The sequence below is a fragment of the Lithobates pipiens genome, unplaced genomic scaffold (genome assembly GCF_037356315.1).
Source record: "Lithobates pipiens isolate NorthernLeopardFrog02 unplaced genomic scaffold, aLitPip1_a1.2 Scaffold_18, whole genome shotgun sequence".
Classification (NCBI taxonomy): domain Eukaryota; kingdom Metazoa; phylum Chordata; class Amphibia; order Anura; family Ranidae; genus Lithobates; species Lithobates pipiens.
Genome location: NW_027507758.1, coordinates 96,940,428 through 96,966,250, shown reverse-complemented (window position 1 = coordinate 96,966,250; position 25,823 = coordinate 96,940,428). Strand labels below are relative to the sequence as shown.

Sequence of the window (25,823 nt, the reverse complement as noted above, 5' to 3'; positions counted from 1 at the left end):
ATATAGTGTACATTCTTTTAACCACCTGCCAACCACTCATTGTAAATATACTGCGAGCGGGTGGCAGGTACAGGCACAGTCACATACATGTATGTGATTGGCCTTCTTCCAGGTTTGGGGCACACATGCGCACGCCCCTGCCGCACTGTGCTGTGGTTGGACACAGCACATGTTTGCCAACAGATTTCTACAAATTATTTTGTCTGAAACCTGCTGATCGGCTATGTCCAATCTCACACAGGGTTGACTTACTACCGCTAGGGAGTGCAAAATCTGGTGTAGCTCTGCATAGAAACCAATCAGCTTCCAGGTTTTATTACCAAAACTTAATTGAACACACTGAAGTTAAAAGCTGATTGGCTACCATGCCCAGCTGCACCAGAGTGCACTCTCCAGTTTTAGTAAATCTCCCCCACAGTGTTCTGTGTTTACAAAAACAGTGATCTGGCTGTTTATTCTCCCTGAAAAGCAGGGGGGAAAAACAGCCAGATCAGAAAGCAAAAGCAGCACACATTACACGTTGTTTGGCACGCAGATAACTGCTTGATTGCCCCTAGATGTTAACCCCTTCTTAGCCAGTGCCATTAGTACAATGTCATTGTACAGTATTAACACTGATCACTGTATTAGTGTCACTAGTGACATCAGTGTAAGTTAGTGACCCTTCCAACCAGTGTCTGTTAGTGCCAGATTTACCCGTCACCCTATAACAGTCCCATTATAAGTCTCTGAATAATGCCATTACTATATATCATAGTTTGTAGACGATATAACTTTCACACAAACCAATTATTATACACTTATTGGTATTTTTTTTTTTCTTTTTTACTAAAGACATGTAGCAGAATAAATTTTGGCATAGATTAAATTAATAGATTTTATTTATTTTTTATTTTTTGATAACAGAAGAAGATATAAATTTTTTTCAAAATGTTTTAGTCTTTTTCTCATTTATATAATAACCCCCCCCCCAAAAAAAAAAAACTGTGGAGATGAAATACCATCAAGAGATTGTCCTATTTGTGTGAAAAAAATGATATAAATTTCATTTGGGTACAATGTTGCACAGTGCAAGGTCAAATGGTTAAAATACTTTGGTGAATACTTTTTCAAAATCATGTATGAAATAGAATGTTTTTAATTTTCTTTATGGTTGTTTGCTTACAGTAAATTCGACATTCTCTAATATAGGATGCCCTAATGCCTACACTATAGTAAATCGCACAGGGATTTCATACTACTGATGAAAGATCGAGTACACTTAATCCCTGTGCAATGCGGCAGAGACTGTTTTTATGAATCACAGTTTTAAACTGAACTTTATTTGAACAATGAAAGCTGGATGACATATAGAGTGTTGCCTTCTATTTTTTTTTTTAAAAAGGACCTACCATCTTTCATATTATCCACATTATAACTGTTGAAGATGGGTTTACACTTGAAATTGCATGGCCAACAATAAACATTACTTGCTACTTGGGAGTAGGGATAGGTGAATCTGCCAAGTTTGAATTCACAGAGTGTTAATCAAATCCTGTTTGAAATTCACATGACCTGAACTTAGTAGTAAATATTTATACTAAATCCTGACCAATTTTCAGGCAACAGATTAAATGGATTACCCAAAACGAGGGGATGCAAAGCAGGAAAGAGAATCAAAGAGAAAAAGAGAATAGTAGGAGGAAAAATTATCAACATAAGGGGAAAAACGTTAACAACTGAGGAAATAGCTGTTTTAGATAATGGCCTCAAATATGCCCCCACAAGAAATCTTAATAAATTTGATACCTACATTAGCATTCAAAAATATGTCAGAAAAATCAACATTAAAAAATACATTTTGGGCAATCCATTTAATACTCATAAGAAAACCGAATGAAGCGCAGAATATCCAGCACAGCACATTGAGAAACAACTCTCTCTATAACCCTCAAATATATGATGGTCAATGCATTGAGGTATTTAAAAAATTGGTGCTAGAAGATTTGGAAGTATTGAAATTGAGAAAAGGTGCAGACCCAATCCACATAAAGAAAGGAATACAAAGACTGACACAAAGGAACAATATCGTTATACGCCCAGCTGATAAAGGGGGAGCGGTAGTCATCCAGCCTAAAGAACAATATCAGGAAGAGATTCACCATCAGCTTCAAGATGAATCAACATATTTAAAAATACTTGCAGAGCCTACAATTCAATTTAGAAAGGAGCTGGAAAAAATAGTGCATCTCGGTATAAAAAAATATATCCTAAACAAAAAAGAAGCTAAATTCCTTATACCAGAATCATGTAGAATACCTGTCCTTTACACTGTCCTCAAGATACATAAAGATAAAGACAAACCACCAGGTAGACCCATTGTGAATGGGATTGATTCACTCTCTTCAAGAATATTTATACAGCCAGTGGTACAACAAACCACAGCATATCTTAAGGACACCAAACATGTTCTCCGGCTACTTGAAACCATCCCAGTATTAGAAGGTAGATCCTTATTGGTGACACCGGATGTATCTTCCCTGTACACCATTGTACAACACCATCAGGCCTGTGAGTCAATAAAATGGCTGTTATGTAATCACAGCACTCTTATTTGTAAACAAAGAAAGTATTTGATCAAATACTTAGAGTTCTGCCTTAAGTACAATTACTTTTGGCACAACCAAACATAATACAAGCAAACCACAGGCATAGCTATGGGTGCCAAGTTTGCACCCAGTGTAGCAAACGCCTTTATGGCACAATGGGCAAAAAGTATGGTCTACACCAGCCTTTCTCAACCTTTTCAACACAGAGGAACCCTTGAAATAGTTCTCCGGTCTCAGGGAACCCCTGCTAAAAATTAGTAATCTACAACTCATGATACATTAGTATGATGGTCATTAGGAAGAATGATCCTTACACTTGTGGTCATTGGGAAGAATTAGCACCTTACAGATAGTTAAAAAGATCAATGGAGTCAGTGGGAACTTATCTGAGAGGCAGATTGCCCAATGCTTAAGGAACCCTAGGGTTCCACGGAACCCTGGTTGAGAATCAGTGGTCTACACTAATCCACCAGTTGAATTAACCCTTTACAAAAGATTCATAGATGATCTTATCATCGTATGGAGAGGAAGCAAGGACACACTGGAGATCTTTTTGGAAAATTAAACAATAATGATAAAAAATATCAAACTTACGTGGAATATCAGCAACAAACAAATCAACTTTTTAGTTCTGGATATCACTCTTGTAGAGAAAAAATTTATTACCAAGACACATTTCAAAAATATTGATGTGAATAACTACCTTCCTATCAACAGCTGTCATTTTAAACCATGACTCTTCAATATTCCAAAGGGCCAATTTGTAAGAATTAAGAGAAATTGCACGATTGAAGAAGGTTTCCTAACCCAAGCCACGTTTATAAGTAGTAGATTTAAGGACAAAGGTTACACTGAAGAATTTATGCAACATCAAATACAGTAGATAAGGTAAAAAGACCTGGATAGAACCACTATGTTACAAAATAAAAATAAGGACAATCATCAACAACTATCGGAAGCAGCTTTTTTAATATTAAACTATAATATTCAACAGAATAGAAAAATCGATTAAAAAAAACACTGGCACATACTAAATATCTCAATAAAATTCTTCCTGAAAAACTGAACATAGAGAGCACCAACTTTAAGAGACATTATTGTAAAAGACGTCATTGATCCACCGAAAACCAGGGGTTACTCCTTTTTTAATGGCAAAGACTTTTTTCCTTGCAAACATTCTAAAAAAAAAAAAAAAAAAAAAAAAAAAAAAACATACACAGTTCATCTCCATTAAAACAGGACAAAGCTATCCGATTAAAGATTTCATTAGTTGTCACACAGAGGGGGTAGTGTTAATTTTACAATGTAGCTACAATCTGCAGTATGTGGGAAGAACAAAAAGACCATTAACCAGTACCAGGCACTTAGACACCTTCCCGCCCAAGCCAATTTTCAGCTTTCAGCGCTGTCGCAATTTGAATGACAATTGTGTGGTCATGCTACACAGTACCCAAACAAATTTTTTTATCATTTTGTTCCCACAAATAGAGCTTTCTTTTGGTGGCATTTGATCACCTCTGCGATTTTTATTTTTTGCACAAAAATCAATAAAGTCCAAAAATTTAGAAAAAAATAAGTTTTTCTTGGTTTCTGTTCAATTTTTTTGTAAATAAGTACGTTTTCTTTTTCAATGATGGACACTTATATGGCTGCACTGAGGGGCACTGATAAGGTGGCACTGATGGGCACCAATGAGGTGGCACTGATGGGCACTGATAGGCGACACTGATGGGCACTGATAGGTGGCACCAATGGGCACTGCTAGGTGGCACTGGTAGGCGGCACTGATGGGCACTCGTAGGCAGCACTTGTGGGTACTTATGGGTGGCACTGGTGGGTATTTATGGGTGGCACTGATAGGTGGCACAGATGGGCATGGATTGGCACTGATAGGTGGGCACTGATGGGCAGTGATAGGTGGCACTGATGGACACTGATGGGTGGCACTGATGACACTGATGGGTGGCATTGCTGGGCATTAGTCATTGTATCTGTTACATTATGGTGCCAGTCAGTGCCCATTTGTAGGCACTGATTGGCACTGATTGGCACAGATTGGGCACATGTGGATGGCCATGGGGTACATACCTGGCCACCCACATGTTGCTCACTTCCCTGGTGGTCCTGGCGGCTTCCCTGGTGGACCAGTTGCAACATCCGAGGGGGGGCAGCGCTGATAAACAATCAGCGCAAAACCCCCATCAGGAGAGCAGCTGATCGGCTCTCTTCTACTTGCGTCTGTCAGTGAGGAAAAGCATATCAACGGCTTTTCCTGCTTACATCCTGATCAGCCGTGATTGGACACGGCTGATCACATGGTAAAGAGTCTCCGTTGGAGGCTCTTTACCGAGATCAGTGTAGCAGTGTTTCAGACTGACATACCACTCCACCAATCACCACGATGTGCACGGCAGCTGTTATCCTGAAGCACATCATATGACATCCAGTCAGTATAACCGAACCACCTATAGCAAAATGACGGCCGGGCGGAAGTGGTTAATACAATGTATCAAGACATTTTTCTCAAGTACACAATAATGACCCTGAACATTTACAATTTTGGGGCATAGAGAAATACAACAGACTGTGGAGGGGAGACACAAAAAGTCAGTCAATCAGTCAAAAAGAATCCAAATGGATACACACTTTACATACTTTTGTACCTGACGGTCTTAATGTGGAATTCGACTTAAATTGTTTTCTGAGTAATTTTTTACTTTTATCCTATAATATTGGTATACTAATTGTACCATTTCCAGAATATAATTCTCTTTATTTTATGGATTCCTTAAAACCAATTTTCTCACTTAGGAGGTCACCCTGATTATTCAATATATATTTCAATATTTTAATTAGCTTGATCAGCTTTGGATTGTTATGTTAGTAAACATCTCAGGATTTCATCCATTATTAAAATATTGGGGTCTCTAAAAATTCCTATTCTAATTTTAATTCAATTTTTATCTCCTTTTTTATTGTAAATTTTTTAATATATACCTAATATTTTACACATAATCAAAGATTTTCATACTCAGTTATAAATGTTTTCATTCAAGATACATTTTTTATTAATGTACTTTAGAATATATCCATTAATATAGAATCCTACCTACAAAATGGCCGCCACCATGAGGACGACGATTCTCATAATAAAAGTTCACCGAACTTTTTTTTAAGATGTTCCCGACTTTTATTCACCTTCCAAAAAAGTGGCCACCGCCATGGTGAGGACAATTTTAAACAAAATGGCCGTTAATTCACTTCCTGTTCCTACACATAAATAGAATAGCTCAACAACCAATCCAGTTCCCATGATGAAGTCACACATTGTGATGTAACATGCGTAGGGATTGGCCGGAAGTTTGAGAGACCGGAAGTGTTGCAAGGAGTGTGTTTGACACACAGCTACATACAGATAAGCTTGTTTTTAACTTTTTGATGTAAGAGGCAACTTGGCATTTTCAATAAATTGTATTATCTTTACATATTACACCATGAGAGGCCTGTTTTCTTTTATTTCCTTTAATGGCGAATATTGAACGTCCATAACAGAACCAGGAGATTCTGAGGCCATTTGTCATGGTTATGCAGTAATGTGTCTGTCAGCTCACCTTTCCTCCTGTGTTCGCCTTTAGAGGCCAGCCACCCTCATCTGACTGTTTAAATAATCTTCCCTCAGCATAGCTCCACCCGGCCTCTAATTAGGAGCACTATATTAACCTGGGCATTGCAAGCCAACCTTGCTGATCAACCATTGTGTGTTTAGCTTCCTGTTTCCTGTGTGCTCTACGTTTGTCTCTGTTACCAACCTTGGCATGTTCTTGACTATTCCTGTCTGCTCGTGACCCTGACCTTTTGGTGTGTCCCCGACTATCCCTGTTTGCCTGTGACCCTGAACATTTGGCGTGTACTCCTTGTCTGCTAGTTACCCCGACTTTGGCTTATCCCCTTACTATCCCTTTTGTTCCTGCCTGCTGCTTCCTTACGCTATCTCCTGTAGTCTACTGTGAGTGTGAGTTGCGAGACCCTGGGGGCCGCAACCTGGAGCCAGACTGCAGCTCAGTCCATCCTCACCACTAGAGGCTCTAGTGAACACCTGCTGACTCTTAAGCCGCGTACACACGTAGCCGTCTATCTGACGGACTTAGTCTGGCGGACTTCCCGCCAGACTGCTGGCGGACTTCCCGCCAGACTGTGCGCCGTACTTTCCGAACGGGCTACTTGCCCACACACGGCACTTTTTCAGCGGACTAATACAGCGTACTAAGTCCGCCGTACTATTCGCCCTACTGAACGGACTCGCCCACACACGCGGAGGAAAGTCCGCTCATTTTGAGCGCGTCTCCAGGTAGGCAGAGCCCGCGAAGGAGACGCCGCTGGCCTCGCCACCTGCGTGGGGTCCCCCCAAGTCTACAACAGACCATTGTCCGAGCACGCTACCCAGCCGGCCAGGAAAGGAGGGGCGAGCGAGCGCCCCCCCCCCGAGCCGTACCAGGCCGCGTGCCCTCAACATGGGGGGTGCCTTGGGGAAGGGGGGCCGCGCGGCCCCCCCACCCCAAAGCACCTTGTCCCCATGTTGATGAGGACAAGGGCCTCTTCCCGACAACCCTGGCCTTTGGTTGTCGGGGTCTGCGGGCGAGGGGCTTATCGGAATCCGGGAGCCCCCTTTAATAAGGGGGCCCCAGATACCGGCCCCCCACCCTATGTGAATGAGTATGGGGTACAATGTACCCCTACCCATTCACCTGAAAAATAAAGTACAAAAAAAAACACAACACACAAGATAAAATAATTTATTGCACAGCTCCGGGGGTCTTCTGTCTTCGGGGGTCTTCTCGCCGGACTCCTCCGCTATCTTCTTATAGCTCTTTTGCTAGCGGAGGAGTCCGGCATTCTTCTTCGTCGCCGTGGCATCTTCTTCCGACTTCGGGGGTCTTGTCCCCCTCTTCGGTTCTTCTGCCGGGCCACCGCACCTACTTATAGCTCTTTTACAGGCGGTGGCCCGGTCTTCTGTCGCCGCCGCCGCTGCCGCCGCCGCCTTCCGTTCTTCTTCTTCTTCTCCTGGAGATGTTGACTTGAAGATCTCTCCGGCCGCAATGCCAGGGACGCACTGCGCGGGGACTTATATAGGGACAAGGGGCGGGGCCATCGGTTGATGTCACATGTCACACGGGTTGATGTCACATGAGTTGATGTCACATTGCGGCCGGAGAGAGCTTCGAGTCAACATCTCCAGGAGAAGAAGAAGAAGAAGAACGGAAGGCGGCGGCATTGGGGTTCCCCTTCCCCTTTAAGTCCATACCAGTTGGAGGGGCCAGCGACGTGTCCTTCGCGGGCCCCGCCTACCTGGAGACCCACTCGAAATGAGCGGACTTTTCTCCGGGAAAAGTCCGTTCATTTCAAAAGTACGGCGGACTGGCATACACACGGCCGGATTGTCCGCCGAAATGCGAGTCCGGCGGGAAGATTGGAGTGCAAAACTACTTTCTAAGTCCGCCGTACTTTCGGGTCAAAAAAGTATGCCAGAGGCTACACACGGGGCATTGTCCGGCGGACTTCAGTTTGCCGGACTTTTCCACCCGCTTGTTTGATCGTGTGTACGCGGCATTAGACTCCGCAACCTGGGGAATCTATGCTCTAGCTCCCACTGGGATCTGTGTTAGTGATTTGGTAGACCTGCTTCCTGAACCTCTCAGGGTTCAACCCGCAGCAGTTAGTCCTAGGGTCCCCTACCTTAGCAGTGCACTCCTGACTCCTATGGAGTGCATCTGTCACCTGGTCTCAGGTGACCTGACACCATTCAAGCTGTCAGCAGAGAGATGGCTTGCTCAGCGGATCGTGAACCACATCCATAATCATCTACACGGACATTGATTGGGAATACAGATGACACATAGGCGATCCCATCCCAGGATATAGATCCAAGACTTATGTTTCTCCATTTGGAGGTAAGGGCTCTGGGAGCATCATGGAAATATTTAGTCACGAAGATTAACATCAATCTCACAACACAACTGCTTATTTAGAAGATTCACCAGGATTATGTCATTAATCTATCACTTTGATTGACTTTTTTGATGTATACATATTTTATTTTGGATTTCAGCTATTGTGTTTACTTTTTTACATTATTTGGAATTATTTTTCTATAACATTAATGTGTTAGAAGTCTGAACGGATCACTTTCATCATTATTTACTGTTTTTTGTGTTTAGTGTACACTTCAGATCTTGCAGCGATTTCACGTACTTCACATTATTCGTTTTCATTGTTTATTCACTTAATTAGTAGCACGAAGGACCTTACTTTAAATTGTATACATATACTTTTTAGGTGACGTGTCTGCCGCCAAGCACAGTTTCAGTTCTAAGCCAAGGTCTACAGCTATACAATAATCACCAAGGCTGTTGCTAATCATGTTCTTTATTAAGGTAGGCTGTGTCAGGATCTTAGAACCTGACTACACACTATTAGGCTGGGTTCACACTGCTGCGGGGGGAGATCCGGATGTGATTCGCACCGCAAATCACATCCGATCTCCGTAGCGATGCGAGTCCAACCATACAGATAGTATGGCTGAATTCGCATCGCTCCCGCAGCAAACTCGCACGGGACCCTTTTTTTGGTCCGCAACAGAATCGGATCGCATGGGGGTTCACACCATGCGATCCGATTCCTGTGCGAGTCGGCAGATCGCACTGCGATATGCGGACGGATCTGGGGGTGTCATTAACATATCATTGACACTCCCAGCCGTCCGCATAGGGCAGTGTGAACTGCCGGCGGGAGTAATGCGATGCGGGAAAACGCCGCGGATTCGCGGCGTTCCCGCATCGCAGCGGTGTGAACCCGGCCTTACTTTTTATATGGTGTGAGCTGTTCTATGAACTATATCCAAGCCTTGTTATTCTCTTGCCTATTTCTTTGACTTTGCACCTCTACTACATTTTCTGTGCACTTTAAATATTTCACGTTTACATCGTTACCACATATCACCCGCTGCACTCCCTGCATGCCCTGGTTCCAGCCTTCTTTTGATTGCTGTTTGGACATTCCCTGCAATTCTTGAGCTTTTATACTATTATTACAAATTATTATAATTGTTATCGATCGCCTTTCTCTCTCCTTAGAATATTTATCAAGCTCCTGAAGAAGCGATTTTCACAAAACATGTAGAGCTTTTTTGTATGTTATAATTCATTACAGTCATACATGTCCACATTGACATGGTTTTGACTTTCAAGATCCATATTGGAGAGATTTGCCGAATTTGAATGTTTTTTTCTGTATTAAATGTTTAATATAAATTGTATATTTTTTTCTATGATTGGTGCCTGGAAAGTCAGTTTTTCCATTTCTCTATTTAACTATTGATGTCTAGGACATGACACTGTGCTACCTTAAACTCTCACAGTTCCATCCTGTGTTGGAAGTTTTGATCCATAGAAGCATCTTGGTTAGGCTACAACAGGGGTAGGGAACCTTTTTGGCTGAGAGAGCCATGAACGCCACATATTTTAAAATGTAATTTCATGAGAGCCATACAATATGTTTAAAACTAAATACAAGTAAATGTGTGCATTTTATGTAAGACCAACACTTCGAAAGTACAATAAGTCTCTGAATTAAACAATCAGGTGTTCTTTATTAAGAGATAAATCACAGAACAAAGAAATACGGCAAAGTTGCCAAACATGACATGACCTCTGAATTCTTTTTAATAACGTTGTTATGCTGTTGCTAACCAATGATGAATAAAGTACTTCTTACCATTAATGCGACTTCTGGTGCTGCATGGTTTTGCTGATGGCTTTGTAGTCTGGTTGATACGTGGTGCGGTTAAGCTTCATGCAGGCGTTGAGACTTCCATCTGTTAAACGGCTGACAATTTAAAAAAAGGGGGGGCAGGCAGGAGACAAAAAAACAAAACAAAAAAAAACAAACAAAAAAAAACACGCAGCAATCAAATAAAAAAAAGGGTATACAACACTGTATACTGCACTAAATGTTATTTAATGCTATGTTAAACACTACACTAAAGCCTCGTACACACGATGCAATTGTTGGCCAACCGAGCGTCTGATTTTTGTCAAAAGTGCATGTGCCTGGATCTTGTCTTGCATACTAACGGTACACAATTGTCAGTCAACAAACACAAACAACGTAGTGATGTACTAGACGTACTAGATGTACTACGAGACTATAAAGAGGAAGTTCATTTCTCAAGCACCACCCTTTGGGCTCCTTCTGCTAATTTTGTGTTAGTAGAAGTTTGTGAGTGTTGATTCGCGCTTTTCAGTTTGTGCTTTTCAGTTAGTTTCTGAAAGGCCGTTAGTCAACCAGCCATGTTGCGTAATCGGAGGAGAGAACATGTTATCATTGGGCTAGGAGTAATTGCTTTGACCCAATTTTAGTCCAGGAACAGGAGGAGGAGGAGTCCTTGGACTAAAAATTGGTTGCTTAATCGTAACCGATTATGTCATATGCCATTGTTGCAGGAGCTCCAGGAAAATAATCCAAATTATTTTTGGAATTATCTCCGGATGACAGACCCCTGCTTTCACCAACTCTTGGCATTGGTGTCCCCCTGTGTTAAGAAGCAGGACACATGTATGAGGCTTTCAATTACTCCAGAGCAAAGGCTCATAGCCACCTTGCGGTACTTGGCAACGGGTAGAAGTCTCCAGGACCTCTAGTTTATGACTGGGATCTCCCCCCAGGTTCTAGGAGTCATTATTCCAGACACCTGCTCAGGCATTATTCAAGTCCTGCAGAAGGACTATATTAGGGTAAGTATTTACCTTTAAGATCACATTCTATGTATTTATGTTTACAAATTATAAAAAAGTGTAGCGCTAAGAAATTATTGTGCAAACTTTGTGAAAAATATATAACATCCACGTGTATAACCACATAGATTCTCGTGATATCTATAGTGAATAATTATGTTAGTAAACACCAAAACATATTAATAAACCAATTCCATATGGAATTTTGCTTATATATATATATATATATACAAAAATAAAACAATCAAAAGAAAAAGAAAAAATTATAAATATAAAGTCTCTTTGTAACAAAGAAAATATTCAAGTCCCACGTGCATAGTTAGACTTCAGATACACCATCCGATCTTAAAAGGGTTAACATACGAATACCCATGTGCCGATACCACCACCTCAGCAGATGCGGGCTTACCGTATGTATCTGACCCAAGAGAATATATACTCCAAGGGTCGTACACGCTTTTATAATATCTGTGGAAAAAAGAACTCGCAGGTGCTGGAATGCCAAAAACCGTCAGAGCAGTCTTTCCCAAACACACATGGTAACAGTAGGTTTTCTCCAACCATATAGAGGCCCGACTCAGAATGATGAACACATAGAATGGAAAAATGGGGCCATATAGCTTAATTCCATTTAAAATCAAAATTTATTAAAACGATATAGTAACAAACTCACATTTATGTAGTTTATCAAGTGCTTTCAATAAAAAATGGTGGCAGTGGAGACCTTCTGACGTGTTTCGTCCTCATAGACATTGTCTTCTCAACTAAAATATCCATTTTAGTGTGTTAGCAGCTTCTAGATATTTGGATAGCGCAGTGTTTTTCTTTATAGGAAAAAATTATTATGTATTTATCTTTGCTATTGTACTGTATTGTATTAATTTGTTTATTACGTAATTCTTAATATTGTAATATGCTGTGAATGTCCTCTTTGTCCCCATGCATGCTATAACCATTCCTTGCTCCTTTTTTGGCCTACATGCATATTTTCCTTCAATAACCTCCCCAGAATGCTATCCTGGGCCCATACACACTTAGCACACTTAACAATGTTTTTTGTCAGCTACATTTTGGGGCTTACCCTAAAAAAAAAAACTATAATGTGTACAAATGTTATTGTTAATCTGTTAATTTGTGGCCCAAACTCATTTGGAACCCCCCCCCCCAAAATGCTAAGTCAACAGATTCAAATACTCGATCTGCTGACTTTGCAAAGCTAATACACACTATGCCTTTTTTGTGTTTATATTTCTGTATAAATTCCCCAAACCATGTAGTGCAAGGGCCTGCCTGATTACCTACAAATTGAAACTTCCTAATTATGTGGCTCCTATTATATTGATTGGTTAAAATTATAATGTCAAAATGTGCTGCAATTTGGACAGTGTGTATCCAGCTTTTTGGATTATGACACATCTTCCCTGTCCACTGGGCTGCTAATAGTGTAAGTAAGGAGGGGCTGGCCAAAGTATCACTGATTATTTATGCAAACAGCTCTCATGGAATTGGAGAGGGTTACCTGTCCAAAACATCTTCCCATTACCCCCCCTAAAATTTGTCTAATCGCCACCAGAGAGGGGGAGGAATCAAATAAGTTGACATTCCACTTTTGTCTTTAAATACTCAATTAAGTGTATCCTTATGTTGGCTAAGCATGTTTGTGTCAAATCTGTTTGCAATGTTATATAAAAAAAGTAGTAATTCCTTTTTTCTTTTTTTAATCCACGGTTTCCTTCCAACCCAGAGCAATGGCAGGACGTTGCAGCCCAGTTCCATTATCAGTGGGATTTTCCCAACTGTGGTGGTGCTATTTATGGCATTGGCAAGCATGTCCATATTGTACCACCACCCAACTCTGGCTCCTATTATTTTAATTATAAGGGCTTTTGCAGCATAGTCATGCTAGCTGTAGTATCTGCCAACTACAAGTTCCTGTATCTGGATGTTGGGAAGAACAACCTCAACTCTGATAGAGGAGTGATCATGCAGACAGAGTTCTACAAGTGGCTCCAGAATGGCACCTTAAACTTGCCACCTGCTAGGGAGAATGTTGAGGGCTTCAATTTTGTTTTCATGGCAGATGAGGCCTTTGCTCTGGGGGAACATCTGATGAAGCCGTTTCCTATCAGGAACCTCACCCCAGAGCAGAGAATCTTGAATTACAGACTCTTTCGTGCCAGAAGGGTGGTTGAAAACTCCTTTGGCTGTTTTTGACTCCAATCAACGTGGCACTCTACAAGATAAATCATGTGGTCCTGTGCTGCTGTATTCTCCATATTTTTTTTAGGGAGGAATGCTACCAGCTACCTAGCTTCACTGCCAAGTGATGTGGACTCTGCAGTGGCAGGCCCAGCTGAAGAGGCTGCAGCTCGTCCATCTGTGGGCATGCTGATGGCTATTGAAAATGGCCATGGTGGATTGCCCTCACAAATTGCCAGAGATTTACGGCAGAAATACTATAATAATAATAATAATATTTTGTGGGTAGAGGGGCAGTGTCTTGGCAGCAAATTGTAGCTGATAATTAAAAAAATGTTTGTAAGATCATAAACTCCTATTTCATTTGAACTACTGTTGTCTGTGTTTCTGACACACGAATGGACTTTCTGGCAAACTAGGTCCGATGGTCTTCCCGACTGACTTTCGGTGGAGTTCCAACGGACTTTCTGAACGAACGGACTTGCCCACATATGAATGGACTAAGTCTGTGCGGAAGTCCATTCATTTTGAACGTGATGACGTAAACGGGACTAAACAAGGAAGTTCAATAGCCAGTAGCCAATAGCTGCCCTTGCGTCTTATTTGGTCCATTGGACCAGCACACAGACGAACGGTTTTCCCGATTTGAGTCCTTTGGGAATGGAACCCATCGGATAGATTTGAAACATGTTCTATTTCTAGGTCCGTCAGATTTTTTTCCTGAAAAATGAATGGATTAGCCCACACACAATTGGATTGTCTGACGGACTAATCCTGTCGGATCTAGTTTGCCAGAAAGTCCGGTCATGTGTATGCAGCATTTTATGCCTAATATATTCCTAAATGGGCTTTTTATGTCTACTTGCTCCAATAATGCAAATGTACCTTAATTGCTACATGAGGTGACAATCTCTTCTTCACCTAATTATTATGGTGTGCTGTGGGTCTGCTACACAATGTTTTTGTTCTTAATGGATCTAATGCATGAAGTTCAAAAAACAGTATGCCTTTACAACTTCTTTTTTTTTTTGAGGCCTTGAAATTTCAGTAGTTGTCCACATTTAAGAGCACATTGCCACTGTAACTGCAACTTACCGTATATACTCGAGTATAGGCCGACCCGAGTATAAGCCGAGGCCCCCAATTTACCCCCAAAAAACTGGGAAACCTATTGACTCGTGTATAAGCCGAGGGTGAGATATGCCTGTCCATCCCTGTGTGTGTCCGTCCATCCCTCTGTGTCCGTCCATCCCTGTGTGTCCGTCCATCCCTGTGTGTGTGTCCATCCCTGTGTGTGTGTCCATCCATCCATCCCTGTGTGTGTGTCCATCCATCCATCCCTGTGTGTGTGTGCGTCCATCCATCCATCCATCCCTGTGTGTGTGTGTGTGTGTGTCCATCCATCCATCCATCCCTGTGTGTGTGTGTGTGTCCATCCATCCATCCATCCCTGTGTGTGTGTGTGTGTCCATCCATCCATCCCTGTGTGTGTGTGTGTGTGTGTGTGTGTGTGTGTGTGTGTGTGTGTGTGTGTGTGTGTGTGTCCGTGCAGCCTTGTGTGTCCAGCCTACCTGTGTCCCGAGCCTCCGTCCGGTCCCGTCCCGAGCCTCCGTGTCGTCCCGTCCCGAGCCTCCGTGTCGTCCCGTCCCGAGCCTCCGTGTCGTCCCATGCCAGGATCGCCGCTCTTCGTCGGCGCCCTGGCGGCCATTCCCCTGTTCAAAAGCCGCGCCTCCGCCTCCGCCTGTGATAGGCGGAACACTCAATTTCCCAGCAGTCAGTGTTCCGCCTATCACGGACATCGGCTCATCCGAGGATGAGCCGATGTCCGTGATAGGCGGAACACTGACTGCTGGGAAATTGAGTGTTCCGCCTATCACAGGCGGAGGCGGAGGCGGAGGCGCGGCTTTTGAAAGGTAGAATGGCCGCTGTCTGTCTGCTCGACACGCTGTTCGGGCAGTCAGACAGCGGTGACTCGAGTATAAGCCGAGGGGGGCACTTTCAGCCTCAAAAAAGAGGCTGAAAATCTCGGCTTATACTCGAGTATATACGGTACAAAATACACTGATATTGAGCAATGAAACAATAAGCCACACATTGTTTAGTAAAAAACATTTTACTAAAAGAGCATTCACATGTGTGTTTTAAGGCTTTAAAACAAACCAACATCTTGGTGTATAGCATGTATGTTTTGAATTATTTCTCCTTTTTTGTGGCTAAACAGGCATGTTCTAAAACATTAGATGCACATCCCAAACTCAGTAACTTACAAAGTTCAAGTTTGGTAAAGTGAAGGCCAAACGACAAGACTGTGTGGATGTTGCCTTCCTCAGATAGGGTGATCTCACCCCTCTAAAAGCCAAGATTTTAAGCCACATACAAGTAGAGTCATAATGATTAAATGTCTCTTAGGATCCCATGCCTAAATGTGTGTAGTTACTAGGGATGAGCCGAACACCCCCGGTTTGGTTCGCATCCAGAACATGCGAACAGGCAAAAAATTTGTTCGAACATGCGAACACCGTTAAAGTCTATGGGACATGAATAATCAAAAGTGATAATTTTAAAGGCTAATATGCAAGTTATATTGTCAGTGTTTGGGGACCCGGGTCCTTCCCCAGGGGACATGTATCAATGCAAAAAAAAATTTGGGAGCAGGGATTTTAATAATGCTTAAAGTGAAACAATAAAAGTGTTATATTCCTTTAAATTTCATACCTGGGGGGTGTCTATAATATGCCTGTAAAGGGGCGCATGTTTTCCGTGTTTAGAACTGACAGCAAAATGAAATTTCTAAAGGAAAAAAAGTAATTTAAAACTACTAGTGGTTATAATGAATTGTCGGTCCGACAATACACATAAAAGTTCATTGATAAAAATGGCATGGGGTCCCCCCAAAAATCTATACCAGACCCTTATCCGAGCACGCAAACCTGGCAGGTCACAGGAAAAGAGGGGGGATGAGAGAGTGTCCCCCCCGAACCATACCAGGCCACTTGCCCTCAACATTGGGAGGGGGCTTTGGGGTAGCCCCAAAGCACCTTGTCCTCATGTTGATGAGCAGAAGGGCCTCATCCCCACAACCCTTGCCCGGTGGTTGTGGGGGTCTGCGGCCGGGGGGCTTATCGGAATCTGGAAGTCCCTTTAACAAGGGGACCCCAGATCCCACCCCCCCCGTGTGAATTGGTAATGGGGTACAAATGTACCTCTACCATTTCACCAAAAAAAGTGTCAAAAAGTTTAAAAAACACAAGAGACAGTTTTTGACAAGTCCTTTTATTAATTTCTTCTTCTTCCACTTCTTCTTCCATCTTCTTTCTTCTGGTCTTCCTTCTGTGTTCTCCTTCCTCCGTCATCTTCTTCTCCATCTTCTTCTTCTCCATCTTCTTCTTCCTCCACTTTTCTCGCCCCACATCTTCCTCCGGTTTCTTCTCCACTCCGTCCGCACGATCTGCCTCAGTGGGAGTCTTCTGCCGTGTGACGCTTCGGTTCTTCTGACACTTCTTATATAACAGAGGGTGGGGTCTTCCGGTGACCCCGCCCCCTCTGACACACAGGGACTTCCCTATGGCTTTCTCTGTGTTGTCAGAGGGGGCGGCATCACCCGTTTACGTAAACGGGGTGACAGCACCCTCCTCTGACATCACGGGGAAAGCCATAGGGAAGTCCCTGTGCATCAGAGGGGGCGGGGTCACCAGGTGGCCTCTTTTCCTGAGGCTGACAGGTTGCATGCTCGGATAAGGTCTGGTATGTAATTTAGAGGGACCCCCACGCATTTCTTTTTTAATTTTGGTTCAGGGTTTGGGGAAATTGCATGCCATTTTTATCTATGAACTTTTATGTGTATTGTCGGACCGACAATTCATTATAGCCGCGAGTAGTTTTAAATAACTTTTTTTGCATTGATACATGTCCCCTAGGGCAGAACCCAGGTCCCCAAACACTTTTTATGACAATACCATGCATACAAGCCTTTAAAATTAGCACTTTTGATTTCTCCCATTGACTTTTAAAGGGTGTTCCGCAGCTTTCGAATTTACCACGAACACCCCAAATTGTTCGCTGTTCGGCAAACCGGCGAACAGCCAATGTTCGAGTCGAACTCATGTGTGACCTGAACATAATGCCCATCCCTGGTAGTTACAAACATCTATTTTTCTAAACACACAAAACACACAGTCTGTCAACATGTGCTATCTTCCATCACGGGATATCAATGGACGCGTTTCAGGGATGCAACCCCTTCCTCTGAGCTACTTTAGATGTATGGAACTACACACATTTTAGGCATGTGATCATGGGGAAATAAGAATGTTAAGATACAATTTGGAGCACCTTTAAATTTGTGGTTTTAGATTATAAAAAACACATAAACATTGCAATTCACATTAGTTAGGGCAGTGTTTCCCAACTATCCTCCTCAAGATGCAAAGCCAGGTCATGTTTTCAAGATTCCGTGAATTTGGCACATGTGATGATGTCATTTTCACTGTTAGTAATTCGCACAGTCATTTTAGACTGAGGAAAAATAATAAAACAGGACCTGGTGGTGCACCTAGAGGAGTGGAGTGTAGAAACACTGAGTTCTGTCACTAAACTTTTGAAATAAAAAGTAATAAAAACAGCATAAAAACATGGTAATTACAAGGGCAAACAGGAGCCAAGTGGAACAATAAACTTCAGACCAGGAAAGAGGAAATTAGAATTTGGCAAGCATGTCCACAAAATCTCTGATTCTTTGCTGTAAAGCAGTGGCAGCCTTCTTGATTTGCTCCAAGTCCTTCAAAAATGTAACATATCTGCACTCATTCTGGCAATAGTACATCGTGGAAGATCATGACCTAGTAAGAAGAGTAAAAAGTATTAAGGGAACAATGGTCAAGTGGCTGAGGAACTACATAGTGAGTTATGGTCAGGCCATCACTGTTTACACTCCCTTCCCTTCTACCTGCTGAGGCCACAGGTCCGCACAAGTCCTGATGCACAGGATGAAGATGTGTAGGAGCCCAGCTTGACCCAGGTATATCATTGTTGTACATATTTTTATCCAAAAATACAATGATGATAACTAGACGTTATTGGTAAAATATTTCTGCCTTAACAAAGTGGTTTCCATATCAATATACAGTAGTGACCAAAAATGATTTGAACAAGAATGAAAAATGCTGGGGTCAGAATGATAGTCTTTTCTATTTTTCCACATTCAGTTTGCAACAGTGAGGAGATCAAATTTGTGTGTGATTGATGACCAAACCATAAAAAATATTGTAATTATGTCCCATTTTCATACACAGGAAAGTGTCAGTCTGGAGGAGCCAGCGGTCAGCAGCCAGACGGAGTCGCAGATCCCTCCCCTATGCCCCCCTGCTGCTAAAAGGGCTAAGAAGAGCAGGTATCTGGAGATGGCCACAGCTTCCTTTCTCTGGAAGGCCAGTACTGCGCTCAATACTAACCCAGATGAAGCTGATGCATTTGGGTGTGTGACAGCCAATAAATTAAGGCAGATGGCTGGTGAGTAAAGGAGCAGGTGTGAGGAACTCAACCTGCAGCTCCTCAACAAGGGGGTGAGGGGCCAAATTTCAGAAACTACCCACATTTCTGATTATGTGGCACCACCTCCACCACCTCCACAGTCAACCCACACACCACAGCAGCATGGCGTTCAGTGACAATAACAGCCCCAAGACCCCCTAACAAGACCGCTGGACTAAGGATTTTAACCCCTTTACCACTTACTAATTTATTTATTTTTTATTAATGATTTTATTTGTTATATTTTATATATTTTTGTATGCATAGAATGCACTTTTTGGTTAAATTCTTTGTATTTGGATGGTAGATAGCATCTAATTTAATTTTTTTTATTTTTTTTCTGCACAATCAAAAAATTGTGTAAAATAATACTTGGTTATGTGTTTTACTTCAAATGACCGTTTGGGAGTAGGCGGTTACATTTTAAAAAATATAATGTAAAATTAACAAGAGACCAACCTACATAGTTGTATCTTTGATCTTAAAAATTATGGATAAAAATGGATAACGGTGTTGTGGTAACTTGGCCAAAAAAAAACAACAAGCATACTGTAATATAATATTCAAGAATATCAAGAATATTCTTGATATCACTAGAAAACAAAAACCTTTTAAAATATGTTTGCCATAACTCCATCAGTATCTCAAGTAAAACAGCTTCATTAATATCTCATTAACCACTACAATACAGGGCACTTTCGCCCCCTTCCTTCCCAGCCCAATTTTCAGCTTTCATCACTCTCGCACTTTCAATGACAATTGCGCGGTCATGCTACACTGTACCCAAATGAAATTTTTATCATTTTGTTCGCACAAATAGAGCTTTATTTTGGTGGTATTTATTCACGACTCCGTTTTTTATTTTTTGCGATATAAGCGCAAAAAAAGCGGAAATTAGAAAAAAAACAATATTTTCTTTTTTCTATTTTAAAAGAAATCCAATAAAATCTAATTTTGTCATAAATTTAAGCCAAAATGTATTCTGCTACATGTTTTTGGTAAAAAAAATTCAGTTAAGTGTATAATAATTGGTTTGTGTGATCACGGACATATGTACGCAAATGATCATGTACAGATGTGTGCAGGTGATCACGTACATATGTGTGCAGATAATCATTGGAACATGTGATTTTAGTGGGACATATGTGGGGGACATGTGTTTTTTTATTTGGGGACATGTCTTTTTATTATTTGGGGACATGTGTGTTTTGGGGACATGTGTGGTGACATATGTATTGTGGTGACATGTGTGTTTACACTGTGTGGTGATGTGTGTATTACACTAGACTGGTGATCAGTTAGTAAAAAGCTGTAAAAACAGCTCATACTCACTGATCACCAGCCGGCTGCAGCGATCTGCTCTCCTCAGCGATGACTTCTGTGTGAGGAGAGGAGGAGCCGATTGCCTAGCAACCGGCTGTTTGTTTACATCACGACGGCTGTCATGTGATCAGGAGGGCCAATCACAGAGCCCTCCTGCCGATCCGAGATGCGCCGTGTCCGGGTGACACGAGCACATCGGGATCGCGCCGCTGCGCGGGCAAGCGCGCACGCGCGATCCCCCTCCTTTTGAAGGATGTTCCTGAACGTCCTATCAGAAGTAGAGAGCTCCCACCCGGCCGTATATGTACATTGGCCGGGTGGGAAGTGGTTAAAGAAGAAGCAAATGTGTGCTGCATTTAGACATTTTATAATTTGCCATGCCACGAATGTTAATTCTCCATTACGAAGGCTAGTTTACAAGACCGACCACGTTCCTTGCCTCTGATCATGCGTGTTTGTACTTGGGAAGGAACCTTTTATAGTGTGGGTGGGACTATGAGCACTGAGTCGTGATTGGACAAAGTCATCATCACTTTGTCCAATCAGGACTCTGACTGTGCTCTGTGCCCTAATTGGCAAAGCCTTTGATCTGACCAGCACGCAGTGCATAGTGGGGTACTTGGCAAGCAAACATTCTGCTGAGCGCCCCGCAAATTCAGGTGTTTGCAGAACAGACGATGTTCGGGCCGAACTTTTGCTTGGCCCAAACCATTCAGAGAGCATCTGCAAATCCAGATGTTTTACCAAGCTGGCATTAAGACACTGGGAATGAGAGTGATCTGGAGAATTTTTCTCTTCCAGCAGCTGTGGTAGAGATATCTGCCTTGGGTGCTTCTGAAAGTGGTAATGTTAATGTAGGGGATTTCTGCAGAGGTTCAAGCCTTAGCTTTACTTTCTTAAGTGTGACCCCATGACTATTCACCCCCCCTTGACAAGACAAAATGATAAGCATCTGAAACCTTTTGTACTGTTTTGTTGCACTTTTTGTGCACAGCTTTTTATCATTGATCTTCTGTGGCACGTTATATACATTGTTTATAGGAATATCATATTTTTATCATTTCTGTGATAAGTTTGAGGTAGAATATAGTAGCATGGGGATCTATATTTACTCAATCTCAACATCCTCATGGAGACACAGACATAAAATAAATCTGTGATGGGTTTTAACCAAACCCTACTGAGTTAATTTCTGATTGGCTTTAACTATAGTTTAAATATGTCTGTTTTCAAATAGATTTTCTTTTCTTTTTCTATTTATATAACATCTATATTTTATAAATAACTATTTAAAGTGGGGTTCCACCCTAAAGTGGAACTTCCGCTGATCGGAACCTTCCCCCCCTCCGGTGTCACAATTGGCACCTTTCAGGGGGGAGGGGGGTGCAGATACCTGTCAAAGACAGGTATTTACACCCACTTCCGGGCATAGACTCCCGTGGGAGTCTATGCCTCTTCCTGTCCCGCCGCGCTGTATGCTGGGACACACACGGGTCCCAGAGACAGTGCGGACAATTCCTATTGCGCTGCGCGACGCACGCATGCGCAGTAGGGAACCGGGGAGTGAAGCCGATTCGCTTCACTTCCTGATTCCCTCACCTAGAATGGTGGCGGCAGCAGCCGAGAGCCGAACGATCGATCGGCCTCGGCTGCCGGCATCGCTGGACCCCGGGACAGGTGAGTGTCCATTTATTAAAAGTCAGCAGCTGTAGTATTTATAGCTGCTGGCTTTTAATATTTTTTTCCCCAGTACAGTCCCGCTTTAATACTGGTTTTAGGGCCCTGTCAGTTTTTCAGATGGACCTAGTTATTTGTGTACATTTTAGAAGTCCTGTAAGAAGTAGACTTTCTTCAATAAAGCAGCTAAGATTAGCTTGGTAAACATGTCAAAAGGATTCTAGAGCTTCACCTGTTGTTAAACAGTAATATTAAATCTTGATATGCTGTATTTTATATTTATCTGACAAATTAAAAAAAAAAATTGTTTAAAACATTACAAATACAAACATCAAATATATACAAAAGGCTACCTATTTCCTTTTTTTTTTCTTCTTCTTTTTTTTTTTTATTTTGATTAAGCTTCCCTAAATTTGATAAATCAAGCCTCCACCACTGTGCCATAATCATTAGTGAGACCATTGAGCCAATGTTCATTGAACAAGTGCAGTTTGTTCCTAATCCAAAATGCTTGGTTGCATGTCAACCCTTCTCAGTTTTTCAGAGAAATTAAGATGCTGCTTTCAGTTTGGATTGACAGAAACATAAGTATTATTTGTAAATAATATAAGTTTCAAATTTATGGTATCTGGCTAGTCACAAGTCTAACCTGTCTCAATGAGTTTCTACAAGTAGCTCTTGAGAACAAGGCTGATAAATCAATGGCAGATGAAAATCACTTCACCCTGGAAGAAATGAATGGCTCTGAGGATTTACATGACTTTTGTCAATTTAATGCATTGTGTGCTATTGATTGGTTAGGTATTTTATAGTAAGGATATAAAAATTACCCAAGTAGTCTTGAACCATCTATTATCAATTGGCTAAACATTACAATGCTGGCAAATATTTCTCGACCAGTGATTGCAAATTATTTTAATATTAGGATAATACCATATACACTATATGTTATGACTGGACTTGAAGCCATTAAACTGGGGCACAGGACGGGCACTCACAAACAGAAAAGGTCAGAAATAGGGCACATAACCAAATGGCTAATACACATAAGTGCTTTAGTGAAGTTACTGTTTTGTGCTGAGCATCTCTGGAACATTTCAATACCTATTCTTAACAGTCCCCATACTCCTACCATTGGGAAATCAGGACACTAAGCCAAGATCCAAGTAAAAAGATGTTCTTCTGCTTCAGACAAATGTGCCCTATGTCTGCTACTACACATATACCTTTTTTTGTATACTTGTGTGGTCTCTGAAAACATATCAAGGTCATCTAAGTACTTTTCCTTGTTTTATATTGTCAAATGTTCTTGAAATGCATGAGAGAAAACCCTAGGACCTCCTCACAAGACTTTAACTACTTGCTGACCGTGTCACGCAGATATACTGCGGCACAATATCACTCCTGGGCGAAATCCCTTATGGGTACGTCCTACTCCTTTTCGGCCACCAGAGGGCGCGCACACACGCCTGCTGCATGGCAGGGGACCTGATACGCGTGGCTGGCGGGCACAATCGCCGCCGGCAACGAGCGATCGCATGCACGAGCACCAGAACGGGCATTTGTGTCTTTCAGAGGAGAGGAGCCATACTGTTTCTTCCAACTAAGATGGAAAAACTCCCCACACAGTTAGAACATGCTAAGGGAACACATTTAACCCATTGATTGCCCCTTAGTATTAACCCCTTCCCTGCCAGAGACATTTACACAGTAATCAGGGCATTTTTTTAGCACTGATCGCTGTCTAAATGCCAATATTACCAAAGAAATGTCAAAAGTATCTGTCCGTCGCAATGTTACAGTACCGCTAAAAATCGCAGATCACCGACATTACTAGTAAAAAAAATGCTATAAAAATGCCATAAATCTTTCCGATAGTTTGCAGACGCTATAACTTTTGCGCAAAACAATCAATATATGGTTATTGCGATTTTTTTTTACCAAAATTTTGTAGAAGAATATATATTGGCCTAAACTGATGAAGAAATTAGTTTTTTTTAAACTTTGGGGATATTTATTATAGCAAAAAGTAAAAAATATTGTTTTTTTTTTTCAAAATTGTCGCTCTTTTTTTGTTTATAGCACAAAAAATAAAAACCGCAGAGGTGAAAAAAAAAGAGAAAGCTCTATTTGTGTCTATTTGGACAGAGTTGAACGACGATTAAAGCAATTCAGGGCCAGGGGCATTGCTGGGTCTGCAAAACATGTGGAGCTAGAGCCCATAGCAGCAATCACCAACCTTTTTGCAGGCCCACGGAGGGGGGGGGGGGGGGGACGCCAGTGGTAATCCATATTTTGCAGGCAATGGCTGGTGTTGGCGCTTCAATCATCATGGCACCATGGTTGATATGCTGTCAGGGAGATTGAAGCACATTGTTTCTATTATTACATTCTAATATATAATGAAGTGGTTCAACTCACCATAATGCAGAATCATTGGGAGCCCTGGGCATGTCACTTGCCCTATCTCCTGCCACCATATGCACCGTGTCCCTTGCCACCATCGCCTGTCACCAGATGTAGCATTTTACTTGCCACTGTCACTTGCCCCCAGATGTGGTTTTGTCACTTGCCACGTCACCTGCCCCCATTTGTAGATTGCCACATCACCTGCCACCATTTGCAGATTGTTACTTGCCACATCTCCTGCCACCATTTACAGATTGTCACTTGTCACATCACTGGCCACGAGATGTGGGTTGTCACTTATCACGTCACCGGCCATCAGATGTAAGTTGTCACTTGCCAACTGATGTGGATTGTCACTTGCCATGCCAGCCAATGCCACCAAATGTGCATTGATGCTGCATTGCTTGTAGCACTGGTCCATTTAGTGAGCACAGGAGAGCGTGATGTGGGGCAGGCAGTGAGAGATGATGTCATCCCGCTGCTCCCCGCCGCACCTCCGACATTGAAGCAAGGGGGTCTGGCTGCAAAGTGGAGCTCCACCGATGACAGAAAGCACGTGACCTCCACTGCACCGCGCTGTGAGGGTGGAAGAGTGCTGATGTGTGGCGGGCAGTGAGAGATGATGTCACCTCTCTGCTCCCTGCCGCACCTTGCCCCCACATTGAAGAGGCTCAGCTGTGAAGAGCGCTGATGTGGAGTGGGCGGGGAGGGATGTCCTCTCTGCTTGTCCATCTGCTCACTTCTCTCATCTCCTCCATCTGTCTCATGCAGCCAGCCCGCCCGCCACAGCAGCTGCGGCCATGACCCACTGGTTAGGCAAGGACCCTGCGGCAAGAGACTCAAGGCTATGGGCCCCAGATTCGAGGGTATAGCCCCCATAGCCACCCCCTAGCAAACGCCCCTATTCAGGGCTCTGATTGCCTCAAAGAGCTGACCTTTCCTCGCTTCTCTCCCCCCTTTTTTATTCTTCTCTCTCCCTTTTATTCTTTTCCAAAGTTACATTTCTCTCATGTATACCCTCTTATATATACCTCCTGTATACCCTTCCACATTGCATTGGGTTTCGTGACAGGCTATTGATTAACAAACTAAATTTGTTGGGATATGCTTTTGGCCCAAGATGGGTTTATGTTGGACCTATGTCGAATATTTTAGACCTAGACATTAGGTGGTATCCTACTGGTACCCTTTTTGAATACGTACTTGGATGGTTAGGTCTATGTATCTTGTGTATTACTATGTTTTCTGCTTATTGTAATTGTGAAAATGTTCTTTAAATAAAGAATGTGTAAAAATATTTACTACATAT

At 42.3% G+C, this 25,823-nt stretch overlaps 1 protein-coding gene across 1 annotated transcript in view; it reads right to left on the bottom strand.

Moving 5' to 3' along the window:
* Positions 1–17,449: 17,449 nt before the first annotated feature.
* The window catches only part of LOC143990075 (uncharacterized), a 48,762-nt gene continuing 40,388 nt past the window's right edge, over positions 17,450–25,823 (bottom strand). The window contains exon 4 of the mRNA XM_077490279.1: positions 17,450–18,414. Within this exon, the coding sequence (XP_077346405.1) occupies positions 18,379–18,414 (36 nt within the window). The 3' untranslated portion in view covers positions 17,450–18,378. The remainder of the gene's footprint in view (positions 18,415–25,823) is intronic.